We start from the raw sequence: 16,828 nt of genomic DNA, 5'->3' as shown, positions 1-16,828 counted from the left end.
GTAGCCACAGCAACGGCCTCGCCGCCATCAGCGGTTGCCATGGCGACCCGCCGCCTTGACGCCACTTCCGCTCCGCGCCCACGCGACTTCCGGGCTTTGCGGCGTTCGCGCCTTTTCCCGCCCCCTCCCCATGGCGGCTCCGCGGCACGGGCCTGCGACCCCCCCGCGACCTCTGACCTCTGACCCCGTACGTGGCCTGTGGCCTGCGGCCTGGGGAGGGGGGGGCCCGGTTCGGGGAGGCCCTGGTACCCGGGGGGGTGCTCTGGGGGGGTCCGCTGCCCCGGCGGTGTCTTTATGCCAGGGGGGCGTTCGGGGGGGCTGCGGGGGTTGGTGCCGGTGCCAGGGGGGGCTGGGGGGCGGCTGGTGCCGGGGGGAGTCTGGGGGTGTCGGGGGGGGGGGGGTGGTGCCGGGGGGTGTTCAGGGGGTGTCGGGGGGGGGGAGGTGGTGCCGGGGGGTGTGCAGGGGGCCCCAGGGGGGTGGTGCCAGGGGGGGTCTGGGGAGGGTGGTGGTGCCAGGGGGGTGTGCAGGGGGTGTCGGGGGGGGGGGTGCCAGGGGGGTGTGCAGGGGGTGCCCGTGGGGCTGTGCGGGGCACTTGGTGCCAGGGTGGGTTTGAGGGGGGCCCCAGGGGGGTGCCATGGCCAGGGTGTATTCTGGGGGGGGGGCTTCAGGTGTCCTGCTGCCAGGGTGTGATCTCTGGGGGGGTCCTGGGATTTTCCTGGCACCAGGATGAGTTTGGGGTGCCCTGGTGTGGGAGCGGAGAGAAAGGAGGGGGGTGCCAGAGGGGTGCGGTGTTCGGGGGGGGTTGGGTTAGACCTTGGCCTGGTTTGTGTTTGGGGGGCAAGGGCATCAGTTTGGGGGTGGGGGCCACCTCCAGGGAGGGATTCGCAGCATCTTGGGGTGACGCTGACGGCCGGGGTGCACTGGGCTTGGGGCTGTGCCACCGGCCGCCCTTGATTTACCGGGATCCTTAATTTACCCGTTTGCTTTCCAGACCCACCATTAAATCCCTCCTGTGTCCAGCCCGGCGCCCACCATGTTTTCAGAGCAGGCGGCCCCCACGGCGCAGGGTTTGCTAGCCCCCCCCTCCACCGAGGCCTCCACCTTCGCCAGGGTGCCGGTTTCGGCGTATGCCGACCGCTCTCAGCCCTTCCGGCTGGGTGAGCGCAGCTTCAGCCGCCAGTACGCTCACATCTACGCCGCGCGCCTCATCGAGATGCGGCACATCCTGGAGGAGCGGGCACGACAGAAGTGGGGTGAGTGGGATTGGGGGAGCGACCCCCCCTCTTTGGGGAAGGAAGGCGAAGCTGCGCGGCCAACGGGGCGCCGGCTGGGAGCTCTTCGGTGATGTCTCGGTGCGTGTTGGCCGTCGGTTCCTGAGCTTCCGTACACGTTAAAGGGCCGAATAACCCACGGGTGGTGTTTTGGGGATGGCTCCTCTGCCGAACAGCGTCCGACCCAGCCAGGAACGTCCCTTCAACGTTTCTAAAACCACCTTGAAACATCAGCTCTGCACAGAAAACCTTTTTCTTGCTCACCAGGCCAGGTCAAAGCTTCCGCTCGCTGTCGGCAGCACGAGTGAAGCGCGAGGTTTGTCAGAGCGAGGGGCAGGCGTGCACCCCAGCCAGGAAGCGGGGTGTAGGAGAGGCGACGCTTGCGCTGGCGGGGGGGGCCGTTTCCTCGCCCGGCGGGGCCGCGTTAGCGGGTGGGATCCTCGCACTAGAGAGTTTCCATCCAAAGGCGTAACAGCGGCGGTGGATGAAGCAACCACCTCACCGCTGCCAGAGCGCAGTGGCTGAGCTTCCTGGCAGGCCTCGGCGCGGCGCGTGGCTCCCTGAGCGTGGTAAAAGCCTGTTATCGGATTTCACCCTCTCGGCCAGCCAAGCTTTCGGCTTTGCCCTTCTATGGAGGTTTTTCGGGCCGATCGCTTGTTTTTCTTTTTCTCCTTGGCCGCGTGGGCTGCGTGGAGCCGAGGGGAAGCAAAGCCCGCGCCGGGCTGTGCCGGTTCCACAGCGGATGTCATTCCTTGGCCAGCCACCCTGCGCCGTGACCCTGGATTTTGCCAAGGGTGATGGGAACCAGCAGTTTTGTAAAGCTCCGCTTCTCCGAATCATGCGATGGGATGAGATTTCTGGGGTTTGTCTCACAGCGAGAAGCGCCTGCAGGCAAAATCTGGAGAAAGCAGCTCCCCCCTCCCCCTAAACACACAGATCTGGGGCGTTAGAGCCAAGAATAAGAAGCTAAAACTGGATTGTTTTTTCTGACTCCGAGTGTTTGCATTCCTGGGACTGCTGAACCCTTGTTGCCAGCTCTGCTGAGCCCGGGGTGCCTGTGATCGCAGCGGGGTGCTTTCCACCGGACGGGAGTCACGTTCAGCAGGCGCGTGATCGGCAAAGGGAGACTTTGGAGAGGGGAAAACATCACCCCGCCGCCCGTGGCCAGAAAGGACGCGCTGACGGAGGAGCTGGCGCGGCAGCGGGTTTTGGCAGTGTTGTTCTGGGAGAGGAGCCCGGCAGCTCTCGCAGCGCCAGCGCAGCCCTGCAGCCAGTCCTCCTCCCTCCAGGGCCTGAGGCCCGGGGATGGATGGGCTTCACGGGTCAATTTAAAGAGAGGGAAATAAGAGTGGTACGGACACGTAAAGGATGGGGCTGAAGCATCTCTGGGTCCTTGTGGGTGAGGTGAGAAATCTTGGGCTCAGCTTGTAGTGAGGGAGATGCATTTTTCACCGTCCGCAAACGCTCCCCAGCCACAAAGCCGATGAAGCGCTGGAGCTGCAATGCTCTTTGCACCTCCTGAGGCGTGCGTTGGTTCCCCCGGCCCGTATCTCCCTGTGGATCCCTGGCTAAAGCCCAGCAACCTGTTTGTGCCTTTCAGGCGGAGGAAACCCTGCCGCTCCCCAGCAGCCTGTCGGGATCTTCCCAAATGCCCGGCTGCGATGGGGACCCTGGCTTCCAGTGGGGATCCTGGGCAGAGGACCTGGCCCTGGCAGAGATCAGACGATCTCTCCTGCCTGTCAAACCTGAGTGGGATGTTCGGGTCGTCTCCTGGGTGGGGAGCTGGAACGCCAGCCCCTTGTGCCCAAGGGCCAGAGCACCCAGAGCTGTGCGCTCTCCCTTCCCGGGCAGAGCTGAGCCTGTGGGCCCAGCAGGAGCTCTGCATGCCGGGCTGGGCGGTGGCTGGGAGCTGCGGGTCCCCCAGACCCCAGCATGACCCAGCTTTGCCCCCCCTCAACGCAGAGGAAATGCCTGCAGGCAGCGCTGGCTCTCTGGTACGCTCCGTTGGCCCCATCTGGCCTACACATGTGAATTCGGCTCCGTGCCTCGAGGAAAAGCAAGAGGCTTTGCAACATTCCCCCGCCGCCTCTCGCTGGCCTCGACGTTCAGGCCCTTTCAGCCGGTCCTGGCCAGCCTCGAGTCTTGCCTGCCCTCGCAGCCGTCCCCGAGGCCGGCTGAGCCCTGTTTCTCTCTGCAGGGAACAACGTGGTGCTGAGGAAGCTCTGCGAGCTGCGGGCAGGCGAGAAGTGCTGTGTGGTGGGGACGCTCTTCAAAGCGATGCAGCTGCAGCCCTCCATCCTGCAGGAGATCAGTGAGGAGGTAATGGCGGGGACGTTCCCTCCCGTGGGCCCCCCCCTCCTCCTCCTCCACACGGGTGACGTGCCAACACACATCGGGACCTCGGCCGGCTTCCCATCGCTTCCCTCGCGCTCGCAAGTGGGAACTGCCAGGGCTGTGGCCTGGGGAGCCAGCGTAGAATCTTCTCTGTGCCTACCCCGTCCCTAGATGCCGCCGCTCTTGGTGCCACCCCCTTCTGCCAGCGCGCACCTTGCGTGTGCCTGCTTGGCGTTGCTTTTCCTGCCCTTGGAGGGTTTGGATCCGGCGGGGTTGGCAGAGCAAACCCCCTTTCCCTGCTGCAGGGGAGGAGGATAAGGGGGGCATCCAGGGAAGCTCCATCGTCCCCACGTGGTGCTGGGGGTCCATCTGTTCCCAGCCGGCTCGCGGGGAGCACGTTGGGAAGTTTGGAGCCTGCTCGTCACGGCATGAGGTTAGCACCGTGCCTGCCGGGCAGGGTTCAAAGGGAGCCGAGCGCTTGCCCGGCTGGTGATTGCAAACACGTTTCCCGAGGTGAGCCAGAGCGCTGTCTCCCGCCGCCTGGCTGAGCCACTTCCTCCTTGGCCAGGGAGCCGTGCTCGTGTTCGCTTCGCCGGGGCGCTGTGGGGAAGCGTTAAGCAAAACCAGCTTATCCGGGTGGCGTGCAGCTGGCGAGCAGCGCCGAGAGCTGCCGGGGCCTCCAAAGCGGCAGCGGGGGCGTTGGCCGGGCCGGCGGTGGGGGGCCGCGGCGGTGGCTCTTGTGAGTCACGCGCCCGCGCTCTGGTTTCCACGAGCAGGGTTTAGCTGGGGGAGGGGAAGGGCCATTTGGGGCAGCTCGGCCTCGCTGAGGCCGTCAGAGCCTGCCCTGTGCCCCCCCAGCACAACCTGGTGCCTCAGCCGCCCTTGCCCAAGTACATCCACCCCTCCGACGAGCTGATCCTGGAGGACGAGCTGCAGCGGATCAAGCTGGAAGGAGCCATCGAGGTGCAGAAGCTGGTGACAGGTAGGGGACGACGGCTCCTCGGCGGGAGCCGCCTCACGGGCCATGGCCGGGGGCTGACCACCGCTGTCTGCCATAGGGACTGTCTTTGCCGTGTACGGCTCCGAGCAGGATGACGGCAAGTTCCTGGTGGAGGATCACTGCTTTGCCAACCTGCCCCAGGCGCTGCCCTGGAAAGGCCCCAGCTCGGACCGGTGAGTGTCCGCGGTGACGGGAGCGGGGCTGGCACCGTGTCCCCTGCCGTATCCCCGAGCCCTGGGCACCGTGTGCCCATCAGAGCGGGCGCCTCATGCCGAGAGAGATCGTGCGGACAAGGGGAGCTCATGTCCCCTGCGCCCAGCTCTCTGGAACCCCTTGGTGTGGGCAGCGCTGGCATCACCGCGCAGGCAGGGGTTGGTGCAGGCAGGGAGCGCGGCATGCTGCCCGAGCCTCTCCGCCTAGGTTCGTCCTGCTGGTGTCGGGGCTGGGGCTGGGCAGCGGGAGCGGCGAGTCCCTGCTGAGCACGCAGCTGCTGGTGGACGTGGTGACGGGGCAGCTGGGCGCCGAGGGCGAGCAGAGCTGCGCCGCGCAGATCTCCCGCGTCATCCTGGCGGGGAACCTGCTGAGCCAGAACACGCAGAGCCGGGACACCATCAACAAGGTACGGCGGGGAAGGGGTCTTCAGCTTCGGCCGTGCTCTTTGGGGCCCGGGCTGGCACAGGGAGTCCTGTGGAGGCAGGGAAGGAGGAATGGGAGAGGGCGTGGGCTGGTTCCCTCACTGTCTCCCCCCGACCCAGGCCAAGTACTTGACCAAGAAGACCCAGGCAGCGAGCGTGGAGGCCGTGAAGATGCTGGATGAGATCCTGCTGCAGCTTTGTGTGAGTGCTTGGAGCGGGGTGGGGTTGGCCGGGGACCTTCTGGAGAAGGCAACACTCTGCCAGCGGCCCGGGGGTGCGGGGTGACAGAGGCCCCTTCCCTGCCCCCGCTGTGAGCACCGCGTACAGCGCTGTACGGGAATGCTGCGAGAAGGGGAGGTGGCCCACAGCCTGGCTTCGGATCCTTCTCCTGGCATCTGGTCGCTGTGGTGAAGCCGAGCAGGGCTTCCTGCGGGGAAGTGGCAGGAGCCAAATTGGGGAGTGAGGCAGAGCCGGCAGCAAGCTCCAGCCGGGGCCTTGCTCTGAGCCCCTTTGAAGGAGGTGCTTTGGCCATCCCTGGCAATCCCCGCTCTGCCCGCAGACCTCCGTGCCCGTGGACGTGATGCCTGGTGAGTTTGACCCCACCAACTATACGCTGCCCCAGCAGCCGCTGCATCACTGCATGCTGCCCCTCGCCAGTGCCTACTCCACGCTCCGGCTGGTTACCAACCCCTACCAGGCCGACGTGGATGGAATCAGGTAGAAAATCCCGGTGTGGCAAACTGCTGCCGGCGTGGGATCACGGGGCGAGTCACGGCACGTACAGCAATCTGAATCTCTCCCTCCTTCCCCCAAAACGTTGCAGGTTTTTGGGGACGTCGGGACAAAATGTCAGTGACATCTTCAAATACAGCAGCATGGATGACTACCTGGAGATCCTGGAGTGGACGCTGCTGGCGGGACACATCAGCCCCACAGCCCCAGACACCCTGGGTAAGGCGAGGGCTGGGGGGCCACCGAGGCTGGGGGATGTTTGCTCTCGAAGGGGTGCAGGTTCCCTGACTAATTTCCATCCCTCCCAGGCTGCTACCCCTTTTACAAATCGGACCCTTTCATCCTCACTGACTGCCCTCACGTCTACTTCTGCGGCAACGCTCCCCGCTTCCAGTCCAAGGTGCTCAAAGGTGAGCCCCGCAGCCTGCTGGCCCCCCCAGTCCTCGCTCGGGGCTGGGACCCCATGCCGGGGTGCCGACCAGGGATTCATCCGCCTGACACCCGCCTGTCTTTGCAGGGGAGGACGGGCAGCAGGTCCTGCTGGTGACGGTGCCCGACTTCAGCACCACGCAGACCGCCTGTCTCGTCAACCTGCGGAACCTCAGCTGCCAGCCCATCAGCTTCTCTGGCTTCGGGGCCGAGGACGATGACGGGGACATGGAGGTCGGGCACTGACTGAGCAGGCAGGGCACGGACTCGATAAACCCCCGGCCCCTCGGAGGGTCCTGGTGCCCACTGCCTTTGCGTCACCCCCCTCTGCCCTCCCGGGAGGGCTGGCGTGGAGCTGCCGGGGCACGGGAGAGAGAAGAGATGCTCGTACCAATATAACTTGATTTATTTGTGTAACAAAAAAAAAAAACCTGTGTGGAGGGGACAGGGGCTGTGCCTGCCTCCGTACGGGCCCTGCCCTGGAGAGCGGGACCACCCCTACCAACCCCCCTGTGCCGGGAGACAGGGATGGGGCGAGGGCTGGGTCCTGCTTCACCCCCTCCCTTGCCGGGCAAGGGCTGACACTGCCCAGCCCCGAGGGACGAGGCAGCGCGTCCTTTCCTGCCTGGCTCTGGAGCCCGGCAAGGGGGATGCTCCGCAGCCACCCAGCCTTCGGGGCGAGCATCGGCACGGGTGCCCTGCAGTCCTAGGAAGCAGTGCGGGTGAGGAGCTGGAGCCCACCCGGAGCGGGCTGCCTGGGGCTCGAGGAAGACTTTAGAAGCAGATGCCGGAGCCCGCAGCAGGTGAAACCGAACCAGCCGCAAGCGTCTGGCCTTGGTTCGAGGCAGGAGCGAGGGGATGAGCATCTCCTAGTCACCAAAGTTCACGGTGTAGGTCTCGGCCGTGGTGAAGGGCTGCGCTGTCCCTGTGCCCAGCTCCCACGCCTCCGTCTCTGTCACCAGCTCGGTCACCACCTCCGTTTCAGTCTCCATCTCCCAGGTGCCGGCTGTGGGTGGCTCTTGGCTCCAGGGCGCGTAAGCAGTGCTGCTGAAGGGGAAGGGCAGGGCCGTGGTGGGCGGCGGGGCCGTGGGGCCGCTGGTGGCCGTGGTGGCGTTGAGACGCCGCAGCCTCATCTGCTGCCGGAGCCGCATGCGGTGCCGGAGGCGCATACGCAGGCGCATGCGTTCGCGGGGCGTCATGGGGCGGCCGGGCACGATGCGGCGGATGGGCCGGTTCCCGTTCATGGCCATGATCTCCCGAATGCGTTTCCAGTTGGAACGCGACAGGATGAAGTTGCACTGGGTGGCCCCGATGTCATAGAAGACGCTGCAGGTCTTGACGCTGGGGTTGTAGCCCTCGGCCCGAGCCGAGACACGGTACTCGCCTGGGTTCAGGATGCGCCAGTAGTCCCCGCCGCTGGCTGTGGAGCGAGGGGAGGCAGCGGGACGTGGAGGAGGGAGCACAGTGCTGCCAGCACCCTGCCCGGCACCTCACGCTGCGCCCTACCTGTCTTGATGTTGTGGTTGATGCCCCCCACGACGATGGTGGCGTTAGCGATGGGTTCTCCTTGCTGGTCCGTCACCAAGCCCTTGATGCCCCGATGGACCTGCGCGAGGAAAGGGGATGTGAGGAGCGGTGTGGGGCAGGCAGGGCGGCTGCTGGCACCCTGCCCGGCGTGTCTGAGCACCTACCTGCTCCATGAAGGTGAGCAGTGACTCCTTGTTGTTCTCCCACTCCTGCTGCAGCTCGCTCTCGTGGGGGAACTTGTCACAGCCCAGGTAGATGGAGAGCTCCAGGCAGTTGGTGTGCAGGTAGCTGAAGTCGTTCATGCCTGTAAAACAAACAACCAAGTGCCCAGCCAGCTGCTCGCTCGCACCGTCACGTGGAGGGAGCGCGGGGCAGGCAAGCCGATGCCGTACAGCGTGGCGCCCACTTACTGCCGGCCCGGGGGTGCCACTTGGCCCCCTGCACAATGCCCATGGCGTTGGTCATGTCCTGCGTGTGGCAGCCCCCACGGAAGGTCTCGGTCATGGTGAGGTGGGCCGAGGCGTAGGAGATGGCGAGCCAGCGGAAGATGGCGTGGTCGGGCGTCTCCTGCAGCTCGGGGTTATCATCCTCGTAGTCGTCTGGTGGGCGAGGGGCGGCCGCTGGCGTCTCGCTGACGGGCCGGGCCGTGTCGAAGGGGTAGGACACCAGCTTCTCCCCGCCCTGCAGGTTGGCTCCCAGCACGAAGGGGTTCTTGTCCATCCACGCCATGACGGCTCGCGTCTCCACCGCCACCTGCCAAGGTGGGCACGGCGGCGTGAGACACCCCCTCCTCATCACCATCCCGCCGCCGTGCCCCGTGCCGTGGCTCACCGTGGCCTCCTCGGCCAGGTAGTGCTCTGGGATGGGGATGTGGTGGTTGGGGAACTTGTGGGGCACCAGCTTCCTCTCCTCGGCCGCCCACAGAGCCGAAGCCAAGTCGGGGAAGTTCTCAAAGAGGTCGTAGCCCTCCTCCGTCCAGTGGCCCAGCGCCCAGTTGCCCAGCTCAGAGCCCTGCGGGCAGCCCGGGGCAGCTGTGAGCCCTGGGGCTGCATCCTGCTGCGCCGCCGTCCCATCACCGCCCCGCCATCCCCTCCCACCGCCCCGCCGTCCCCTCCCGCCATCCCCTTACCGCCTCGCGGGCCAGCTCGTAGCCATCAGGGTTGAGGGAGGGCACGAGGTGGATGCGGGTTTCGGTCACCAGGCTCCGCACGCGGGGGTTGCCGTCCTGGTACTCCTTGCACAGGAACTGCATGAGCAGGAGCAGCAGCTCCCGGCCCAGCACCTCGTTCCCGTGCAGCCCTGCCGTGTACCGGAACTCGGGCTCGCCTGCCGGCAGGGTATGGGCAGGGTCAGTGTGCTACCCACACCCCTGCCTGCGCCAGGGGACTGTGGCCAGGCCCCCCCACGCCCCCTTCTCACCCGTCTCGTGCTCGCCCGGGTTGTCGGAGATCTCCATGGCGTAGATCTTCAGCCCCCGCGAGCTCTTGCCGATGTTGTAGATGCGGGTGATGGTGGGACACTCCTCGTTCACCACCTTCATCAGCTGCGGGCGTGGGGGAGAGGGTGAAGGGGGGCAGCGCTCGGGGGGCCGAGCCCACCCCCACAGAGGTGCCCACCCCCACGGAGGTGCTCACCTGCCTCATGTCCTTGTAGGTGTGGTGGCGGAAGTCCAGGTTGTCGGTGGAGGTCACCTCATTCTGCTGGGCGTAGTAGCTGCTGATGGCTGCGGAGGGCACAAAGACACAGTGGGGGGGGGCCAGGGAGCTGTAACCCCCCCATAGCCCCCCCATAACCCCCCCAGCCTCTGCGTTGGGGTGGCTCTTACTGGAGAGGGGGCAGCCCAGGACCTCGAGGCGCAGGCAGAGGCTGCCGTTCCACGTCTGGGGGTAGATGCGGATGTAACGGGCCACCATGGGCTCGGGGAACTCGGTCAGCACCGGCGTGTCCTTGTCCACGTTGCCGTAAAACATCTGCCGAGGGGGAAGGAGATGTAGCCAATGGGGGTGGGGGTGGGGGGGAGAGTCCCTATTGTCCCTGTCCCCCCCCCAACCAGCCCGTTTTGGGGTCCCGCACCATCTCCTCGTAGCCGTTGGTGTACATCACCCAGTTCTGGCTGTCGTTGCTGAAGCCCACGTAGAAGCTGGTGACAAAGTCCTCGCTGTGGGAGGAAGGGGACAGGTTGGGGGGGGCATGTCCCCGAGCCACTCCCCCACCCCTATGTCCCCGATCCGTCCCCTCCTGCTCGCCCCCGGCCCCATACTGGATCTGGGAGTCGCGGCCCTGGGTGATGACGCCCGTGAACTTGGTGGTGCGGCGGGTGTCCACCTCGATCCAGTGTGCCCGGCTGTCGTCCTCAGCGCACCAAGCCCCGTCAAAGAAATCGTCCTCGTTGGTGCCCGCCTGTGGTGGGGACAGCGATGGGGACATGGGTGGGTGGGTGGGGTGGGGGGGTCCACTGGCACAGGGGGTGGGCGCAGGGTGGGTGATCCTCACCTGCATGTTGAGGCGCCCGCGCTGGGCACCCAGCCCATGGCGCAGCATGGAGGAGGCCAGGATCTGGTCGTCCTCGATGCGGTGGGACTCCAGGCCGATGGGGGGACATCCTGGGGACGGGGGGATGGGGGGGAAGGTGATGGGCATCCCCCCCCCCAGCCAGCGAGGTGCCCGCTTCTCCCCCGGGAACAGGGACACTCACTTGTCTTCTCCTCTGGAGGGGCCCACTCGTCCTCGTCCGGCTCCCACTTCTTCCCCCCTGGTTTTTTGGGTTTTCCTGGAAAAGGGACGCATGAGGGGGGGGGGGCAGAGCCTGGGGGGACAGGCGTGAGGGGATGGGAGGCTGGCACCCACCTTTGCGGTCCCGGCCCTTCTCCTCCACCCAAGGGTCCTCCTCCTCCTCCTTGCTGCTGCCACCTTTCTTGGGCTTCCCTGGGGCGGAAGAGCGGCTGTTGGGGATGTGCCACCCGCCCCAGGGACGTGCCACCCACCCTGGAGATGTGCCACCCACCCCAGGGATGTGCCACCCGCCCAGCACCCAGCCCCTGCCCATCTCTTACAGGGTTTGAGCTTCTCCTCGTCCGTCTCCATCTCGTCCCCTTTGTCCGGGTGTTTCCTGGGCTTCGGCGGGGGGGGCAGCCCGTACGCCACTGGGGGTGCAAAGGGGGAGGGGGGCTGGGACACCCCTTTAGGGTCGGGGGAGGGCAGGGGTGGGTGCTGCCGGTCGGAGCCCAGCTGGGCATGGCGGGGGGGGGGGGAATCCCTACCCGTGGGGCCAGGCAGAGCCACCCAGAGATGGGGGTCCTGGGGTGCCCCGGCCCCGGCTCATCACTCACGGTCATCGTAGTCGGGTGGCTCGAAGCCCTCCTCGTAGTCCCCTTCAGTCACGGGGATGGGCGGCGGGGGTGGCTGTGGGGGTGGCACCTCTGGCTTTGCTGGGGAGGGAAAAAGGGGCTGTGCTGGGGGGGGGGGTACCCCCAGGTCCCCGTGGGAACCCCATGCTTCTGCGGGATCCCTGGGGGATCCCCCGTGCCCCTGTGGGGTCCCCACACCCCTACAGGATCCCCCGCACCCCCCATGCCTCTTTGGTGTCCCAGGCTCACCCAAAATGATGGCTGCCCCAAAATGATGCTCCCCTGGGTCCCTGAGGCTGGGGACTGTCCCCCCACCCCACCGTGAGTGGTGCCAGCCCCCCCTTGCCCCCCCCATCACCCCACTTACACGGCTCCTCGGGCTGGGGCCAGACTCTCTCGGGTTTCTTCCTGCTCGGGGGTTTGCGGGGTTTCTGCTGCCGCCGGATGTACTCAACTGGGGACAGAAAGAGGGGGTGGCACTGACTTTGGGGGTGCAAGGCGGGGGGGGCACCCCCTCTCTCCCTCCCTGCAGAGCAGGGGACCCCAGCAGTCCCCCCCACCCGCGCCACGGAACCGTACAGTCCTCGTAGTCCTCCCGCTCCAGCTGCTCGTTGTAGTCCAGCGTTGGTGGCTCCGGCTCCTCGGGGACCTCTGTGGGGAGGGGGTGTGTGGGGCGGGGGCACCGGGGGTGGCCCTGGGGTGCAGGGGGGTGGCCCCGAGGTGCGGGGGGGGTGGCCTCAGGGTGCAAGGTTGGCACCGGAGTGCAGGGGGGTGGCCCTGGGGTGCAGGGGGGTGGCCCCACGACACAGGGCACTCACCAGTCTCGGGGCGCCAGTCCTCCCGGCCCAGGTCCCAGGGCTCGCTCGGCGGCTCCTCCAGCTCCCCTGGGGACAGGGACACAGAGCGAGGGGCTGGCGGGGCCCCCCTCAGCCCAGCCCAGGGCACCCCCGCCCCGAAAGAAAATCCCTCTGGGGAGGAAGGCTGGTGGGGGGTTGAGGGAGGGGATCCCAGTGGGGACCCCCACAGGGGACAAAGCCATGGGGTGCCACCAGGGAGCCGAGTGGGATGCGGGGTGACACCGTGGTGTGCCAAGACCCCCCCCTCCCCTCCAACCAGGCTGCTGGCGAGACGGGGAGCCCCAAGACTCACCTCGGCCACCTCCATCTTCATCCTCCTCATAGGGCGAAGGCTGCTCTGGGAACCGGGGTGTCCCCACATTGTCCTCACCCCCCGGGGGCTGCGGAGTGGCGAGGGGCTTTGGGGGGGTGGTCAGTGGCTCCAGTGGCTTCTTGCCGGCGGGGGTTTTGGTGGCCTTGGGTGGCTTCTCCTTGGGCTTTTTGGAGCCTTTTGGGGGTTTTCCAGAGCCTTTTGGGGGCTTCTCCTTGGGCTTCTTGGGGGCTTGTCCTTGTCCTTGCCCCTGTCCCTGTCCCTGTCCCTGTCCTTGTCCTTGTCCTTGTCCTTCTTGGAGCCCCGGGGTCTCTCCTTGGGCTTCTTGGTGGGTTTGGGAGGTTTTTCCTTCTTCCCCTTCTTGGGTTTCTCGGGCTCTGTCAGCCGCCCCGGGGAGCCTGGGGAGGGGGCGCAGCCGCCCCGCCGCGGGGTGAGGGGCGGCCAGGGCCGGGCTGGGGGGTCCCCACCTCCCGCTGCCCCCCCCCCCCCCCCCGCCGGTGCCCGGTACCGGGGCAGCCCCCACCCGCGGTGCCGGTGCCGCTCGCTCACCGGTGCCGGTGCCGGTGCCCGGGTCGGTGCCGAAGCCCAGGTCGGTGCCATCCCCGTCCCCGTCCCCGTCCTCCTCGCCGTCCCCGCGCTCCCCGGGGCCGAGGAAGCCGCGCAGAAACGCTTCGATCTCGGCGTCGGTGAGCGCGGGCGGCACGGCGGGGCTCGGGGCGGCCCCGGGCGGCAGCAGCGGCAGCAGCGCGGCCGCCAGCAGGAGGCAGGAGCGGGGCGGCCCCGCCAGCACCATCGCCGCGTCCGCCGCACCGGCCCCGGCCCCGGCCCCGGCCAGCCCGGGCGGGCGGGTTGGGGGCGGGCGCAGGAGGCGGGGGCGGCACCGAGCTGCAGCGGCGCTGTGCGGGACCCGCTCGGCACCGGCACGGCACCGGCACGGCACCGGCACGCACGGCACGGAACTGGAATCGGGACCGGGACTGCACGGCATTGGCACCAGCACTGCACGGGACCGACACTGCACAGCACCGGCACTGCCCGGGACTGGCACTGCCCGGGACTGGCACTGCCCGGGACTGGCACAGCACCGGGACTGGCACAGCACCGGCACTGCTCGGGACCCACGCTGCACGGGCACTGGCACTGCAGGGGGAACCCACGCTGAACCGGCACTGCACAGGACTGGCACCGCACTGGCACTGCTTGGTACCCGCACTGCGTGGGGACCAGCACTGCGCCGGCGCTGGCACTGGCACTGCACCAGCACCGTGCAACCGCATCGGCAGCGGCACCACGTGCAGTGCACTGGCCTGGCACCAACACTGCACCCGCACGGGCGCTGGCACCGCACCTGCGGCAGCCGCCCTGACACCATGCACTGTGCGTGCACAGGCCGCACCCCCTTGCACACCCACCGCAGGCGTTGCACGTACAGGCACTGCGCTCTGCACACCAGCGCTGTGCACACACGTGGCCCAGGGTGCAGCCAGCCTGTGCTCGCACACTGCAGCCCTGCACGGACACACAGACACCGCGTGTGCACATGCGCTGCCCCGACACTGCAGCCTTGCACACACGCCCCCCCCACCCCGTGCCCTGCACACTCACTGTGCGCAGCACTGCACACACAGAGCACACGGAAGACCGCACCATCGCACGGAGCAGCACACGCACTGCACACGTAGAGACACTGCACGCAGGGGACACGCTGCACGCGCACTGCACACGAGTCCCTGCACACATGTGGCAGACTGCCCACGGGCTCCCTGCACACGCACTGCACACGGGGCACACGGGACACGCTGTGTGTAAGGCCGTACCACGCACACAGACGATGCGCTGCACGTGGGATGCAGCACACACACACTGCACACGCACTGCACACGCGTGACACACACACACACACACACACACCCCCCGCCCTGCCCATTCCCGGGGAAGGGGGGGCAGGACGGAGCGTGCGGCCCCTCCAGCCCCCCAGGGTGCCACCCAAAGCGCTACGGGGGTGCGGTGGGTGCCCCCCACCCGGTCCGGCCCCGCAGGCTCCCTGGGCTGTGCGGTGGCTGGTGGGGCCACGTGGCGGGCTCAGGCCGCCCGCACTCGTCACACGCGTGGCCCCCCCCCCCCCCAGCCGTGAGTCACTTCCCAGCAATGCTGCGGCTGGGGCCTGCGGGGAGCTGGGGGGGGAGGCCTCCGCCCTGCACCTCCCAGTGCCTCCCAGTGCCTCCCAGTGAGCCTCTGCTGCAGCCCCCTCCCCCCATGCAGCCCCCCAGTAGTGCCCCCCCGCCCAGTACAGCTCCCAGTACAGCCTTCGCCATCCATTACAGCTTCCCCAGTACAGTGCCCTCCCAGCGCAGCCCCCTCCCAGCCCCGCCTTCCTAGTACAGCATCCCAGTACAACCCCCTCCCAGTACAACGTCCCCAGTACAGCTCCCAGTACACCCTTCCCGGAGCAGCCCCCCAGTATAGCCCTCCCAGTACAGTCCCCCCACCCAGCCCAGCCTCCCCCCAGTACAGCCCCCCCCCTTCCCAGTACAGCCCCCCCCAGACCTGCCCCAGCCCCTGGCAGGGCAGAGGGCTGGGACCCCCCCCCCCCCCACAGGGGCACTCGGTCCCCTGGGTGACAATGGTCCCGGTGGGGGTGGGGGGTGGGGGTAGCAGTGGGGTGGGTGTCCCAGTGCGGGGGGGGGGGGGCAGGAGTGGGGGGGTCCCAGTGGGGTGGGGGTTCCCAGCATGGTGGGGGGTCCCAGGGCTCGGTGTCCCCCATCCATACTGTGGGGGGCCCCACTCAAGGCCAGGTGCCCCCCCGGGGGTGCCCACGCAGGCCCAGGCCCGTTCCCCCCCCCCGCCTCGTCCCCACCCTTTCCTGCCGCCTGAGTCAGCGCCGTCGCCTTCCGGGTGTCCCGCGGCTGTTGGGGCGTCCGTCTGTCCTGCCGCAGCCCGCTGCCGGCCGCCTGAGCGAGGGGCTGTTGGGGGGGGTCCGGCTGTCCGTCCGTGTGTCCCTCTGTCCGTCCGTGTGGGTGGCTGTCCATCGGGGGGGGGGGGGGGGGGGGTCTGTCGGGGTGTCTGTCGGTCCATCCAGGTGTCTGGTTGTCTGTCGGGGTGTCCTTCGGGGTGTCTGTCTGTCCATCGCGGGGTGTGTTGCTCTGGGGGTGTCTGTCCGGCTGTCCTGGGCACTTCCCGCCCACTGGGGCGTCTGTCTGTCTGTCTGTCTGTCTGTCCAGGTGTCCTCCTCTCCGCCAGGGTGTCCATCTGTCTATCCTTCTGCGTGTCCAGCTATATCTCGGGGTACATCGGGACATTGGGGCGTCTGTCTGTTGGGGTGTCCGTCCGTCTTCCTAGATGTCCATTCACGGGGTGTCCCTCTGTCCCTCGGGGCGTCCCCCTGTACGTAGGGGCGTCCGTCCGTCCTTCTGGGTGTCCATCTGTCCATCGGGGTGTCTGCCTCCCCATTGGGGTGTCCTTGACCTTGCTGCCCGTCCTTGCGCTGTCCCTCTCACGGTGTCCCTCCATCCGCAGGTCCATCCAGCCGCTCCACCGCCACCTCCCCGACGCCATGTACACCGCGCTCCCCAAAAGGTACCACCACCCCCACACACACATCCCCCCCCCCAAACCCCCCCAGCTCACGCCACCCCTCACCCTGCAGCGGTTCCCCCTTCGGCCCCGACGCCACCCGCCCGGGGCTGCACATCTGGCGGGTGGAGAAGCTGCGGCCGGTGGAGGTCCCCAAGGCGACGTGGGGTGTCTTCTTCTCGGGGGACGCCTACCTGGTGCTGCACAACGGGCCGGACGAGCGAGCCCACCTCCACCTCTGGATGGGTGAGCCCCGGGGGGGGGACGGTCCGTGGGGGTCCGGGGGAGGGGGGGGACACACACCGGGGGGGCTCAGCGCTGGCTGTCGCCGCAGGCCGGGATTCCTCGCGGGACGAGCAGGGTGCCTGCGCCCTCCTCTCCACCCAGATGAACGCGCTGCTGGGCGAGCGCCCCGTGACACACCGCGAGGTGCAGGGCAATGAGTCTGATGTCTTCATGGAGTACTTCCCCCACGGCGTCACCTACCAGGTACGGGTGCTGGGCGTCCCTGATGGGTGCTCAGGGTGATCCCAGCGCTCAGCATCCCGGGTGGGTGCTCAGCATCCCCACTGGGTGCTCAGCATACCACTGGGCTCTCAGCATCCTGGATGGGTGCTCAACACCTCTACTGTGTGCTCAGCATCCCCTCCGGGTGCTCAGTATCTCTGCTGGGTGCTCAGCCTCCCTGGTGGGTGCTCAGCATCCATGCTGGGTGCTTGTCATCCCTGTTGGGTGCTGGGCACCCACCAAGCACTCAACACCCCCCGTCGGGCAGGAAGGTGGCGTGGACTCGGCGTTCAAGCCCACCCGCCC

The 16,828-nt window shown here is 67.7% G+C and overlaps 3 protein-coding genes across 4 annotated transcripts; 2 read left to right on the top strand and 1 right to left on the bottom strand.

Annotated features, from left to right (window-relative positions):
* The first annotated feature begins 67 nt into the window (after nucleotides 1-67).
* On the top strand, nucleotides 68-6,797 carry POLD2 (DNA polymerase delta 2, accessory subunit). Of its 2 annotated transcripts, XM_054812182.1 has the most exons (11): nucleotides 68-187; nucleotides 992-1,253; nucleotides 3,469-3,590; nucleotides 4,464-4,587; nucleotides 4,664-4,778; nucleotides 5,026-5,224; nucleotides 5,361-5,441; nucleotides 5,800-5,957; nucleotides 6,064-6,191; nucleotides 6,281-6,382; nucleotides 6,490-6,797. In XM_054812182.1, the coding sequence occupies exons 2-11, from the start codon at nucleotides 1,034-1,036 to the stop codon at nucleotides 6,645-6,647; spliced, it is 1,407 nt and encodes a 468-aa protein (XP_054668157.1). In that variant the 5' UTR covers nucleotides 68-187; nucleotides 992-1,033; the 3' UTR covers nucleotides 6,648-6,797. The 2 variants fall into 2 exon arrangements, with proteins under 2 accessions (XP_054668157.1, XP_054668158.1); XM_054812183.1 differs by lacking the exons at nucleotides 68-187; nucleotides 992-1,253 and adding an exon at nucleotides 1,734-1,840.
* On the bottom strand, nucleotides 6,792-13,235 carry AEBP1 (AE binding protein 1). Its single transcript, XM_054812176.1, is given in 22 exon segments — nucleotides 6,792-7,821; nucleotides 7,908-8,007; nucleotides 8,093-8,232; nucleotides 8,339-8,681; nucleotides 8,760-8,939; nucleotides 9,058-9,254; nucleotides 9,348-9,471; nucleotides 9,563-9,651; nucleotides 9,754-9,898; nucleotides 10,002-10,086; nucleotides 10,189-10,328; nucleotides 10,422-10,531; nucleotides 10,624-10,698; nucleotides 10,776-10,853; nucleotides 10,982-11,071; nucleotides 11,258-11,356; nucleotides 11,643-11,729; nucleotides 11,855-11,926; nucleotides 12,094-12,159; nucleotides 12,425-12,670; nucleotides 12,673-12,840; nucleotides 12,992-13,235. Coding segments are annotated over 22 exon segments (3,429 nt in total). The 3' UTR covers nucleotides 6,792-7,270.
* A 2,112-nt stretch (nucleotides 13,236-15,347) lies between these two features.
* CAPG (capping actin protein, gelsolin like) lies at nucleotides 15,348-16,823 on the top strand (the record flags this gene model as incomplete). The annotated part of the gene is made up of 5 exons (XM_054812173.1): nucleotides 15,348-15,417; nucleotides 15,960-16,018; nucleotides 16,089-16,261; nucleotides 16,350-16,504; nucleotides 16,791-16,823. Coding segments are annotated over exons 2-5 (384 nt in total), but the record flags the coding sequence as incomplete, so codon positions are not given.
* Nucleotides 16,824-16,828: the final 5 nt, after the last annotated feature.

This window comes from Grus americana, unplaced genomic scaffold (genome assembly GCF_028858705.1).
Source record: "Grus americana isolate bGruAme1 unplaced genomic scaffold, bGruAme1.mat scaffold_689, whole genome shotgun sequence".
Classification (NCBI taxonomy): Eukaryota; Metazoa; Chordata; class Aves; order Gruiformes; family Gruidae; genus Grus; species Grus americana.
Note: the sequence above shows the minus strand (reverse complement) of the source record. Positions and strands in the feature narration are given on the sequence as shown.

What these genes read in the sequence shown, in the direction of transcription:
- POLD2 (XM_054812182.1), top strand. Translation starts at nt 1,034, where the DNA reads ATGTTTTCAGAGCAGGCGGCCCCCACGGCGCAGGGTTTGCTAGCCCCC. An exon ending in GGTGCAGAAGCTGGTGACAG is followed by an intron (nt 4,588 to 4,663) that starts GTAGGGGACGAC and finishes TGTCTGCCATAG; the next exon opens with GGACTGTCTTTGCCGTGTAC. An exon ending in GCCGGGACACCATCAACAAG is followed by an intron (nt 5,225 to 5,360) that starts GTACGGCGGGGA and finishes CCCCCGACCCAG; the next exon opens with GCCAAGTACTTGACCAAGAA.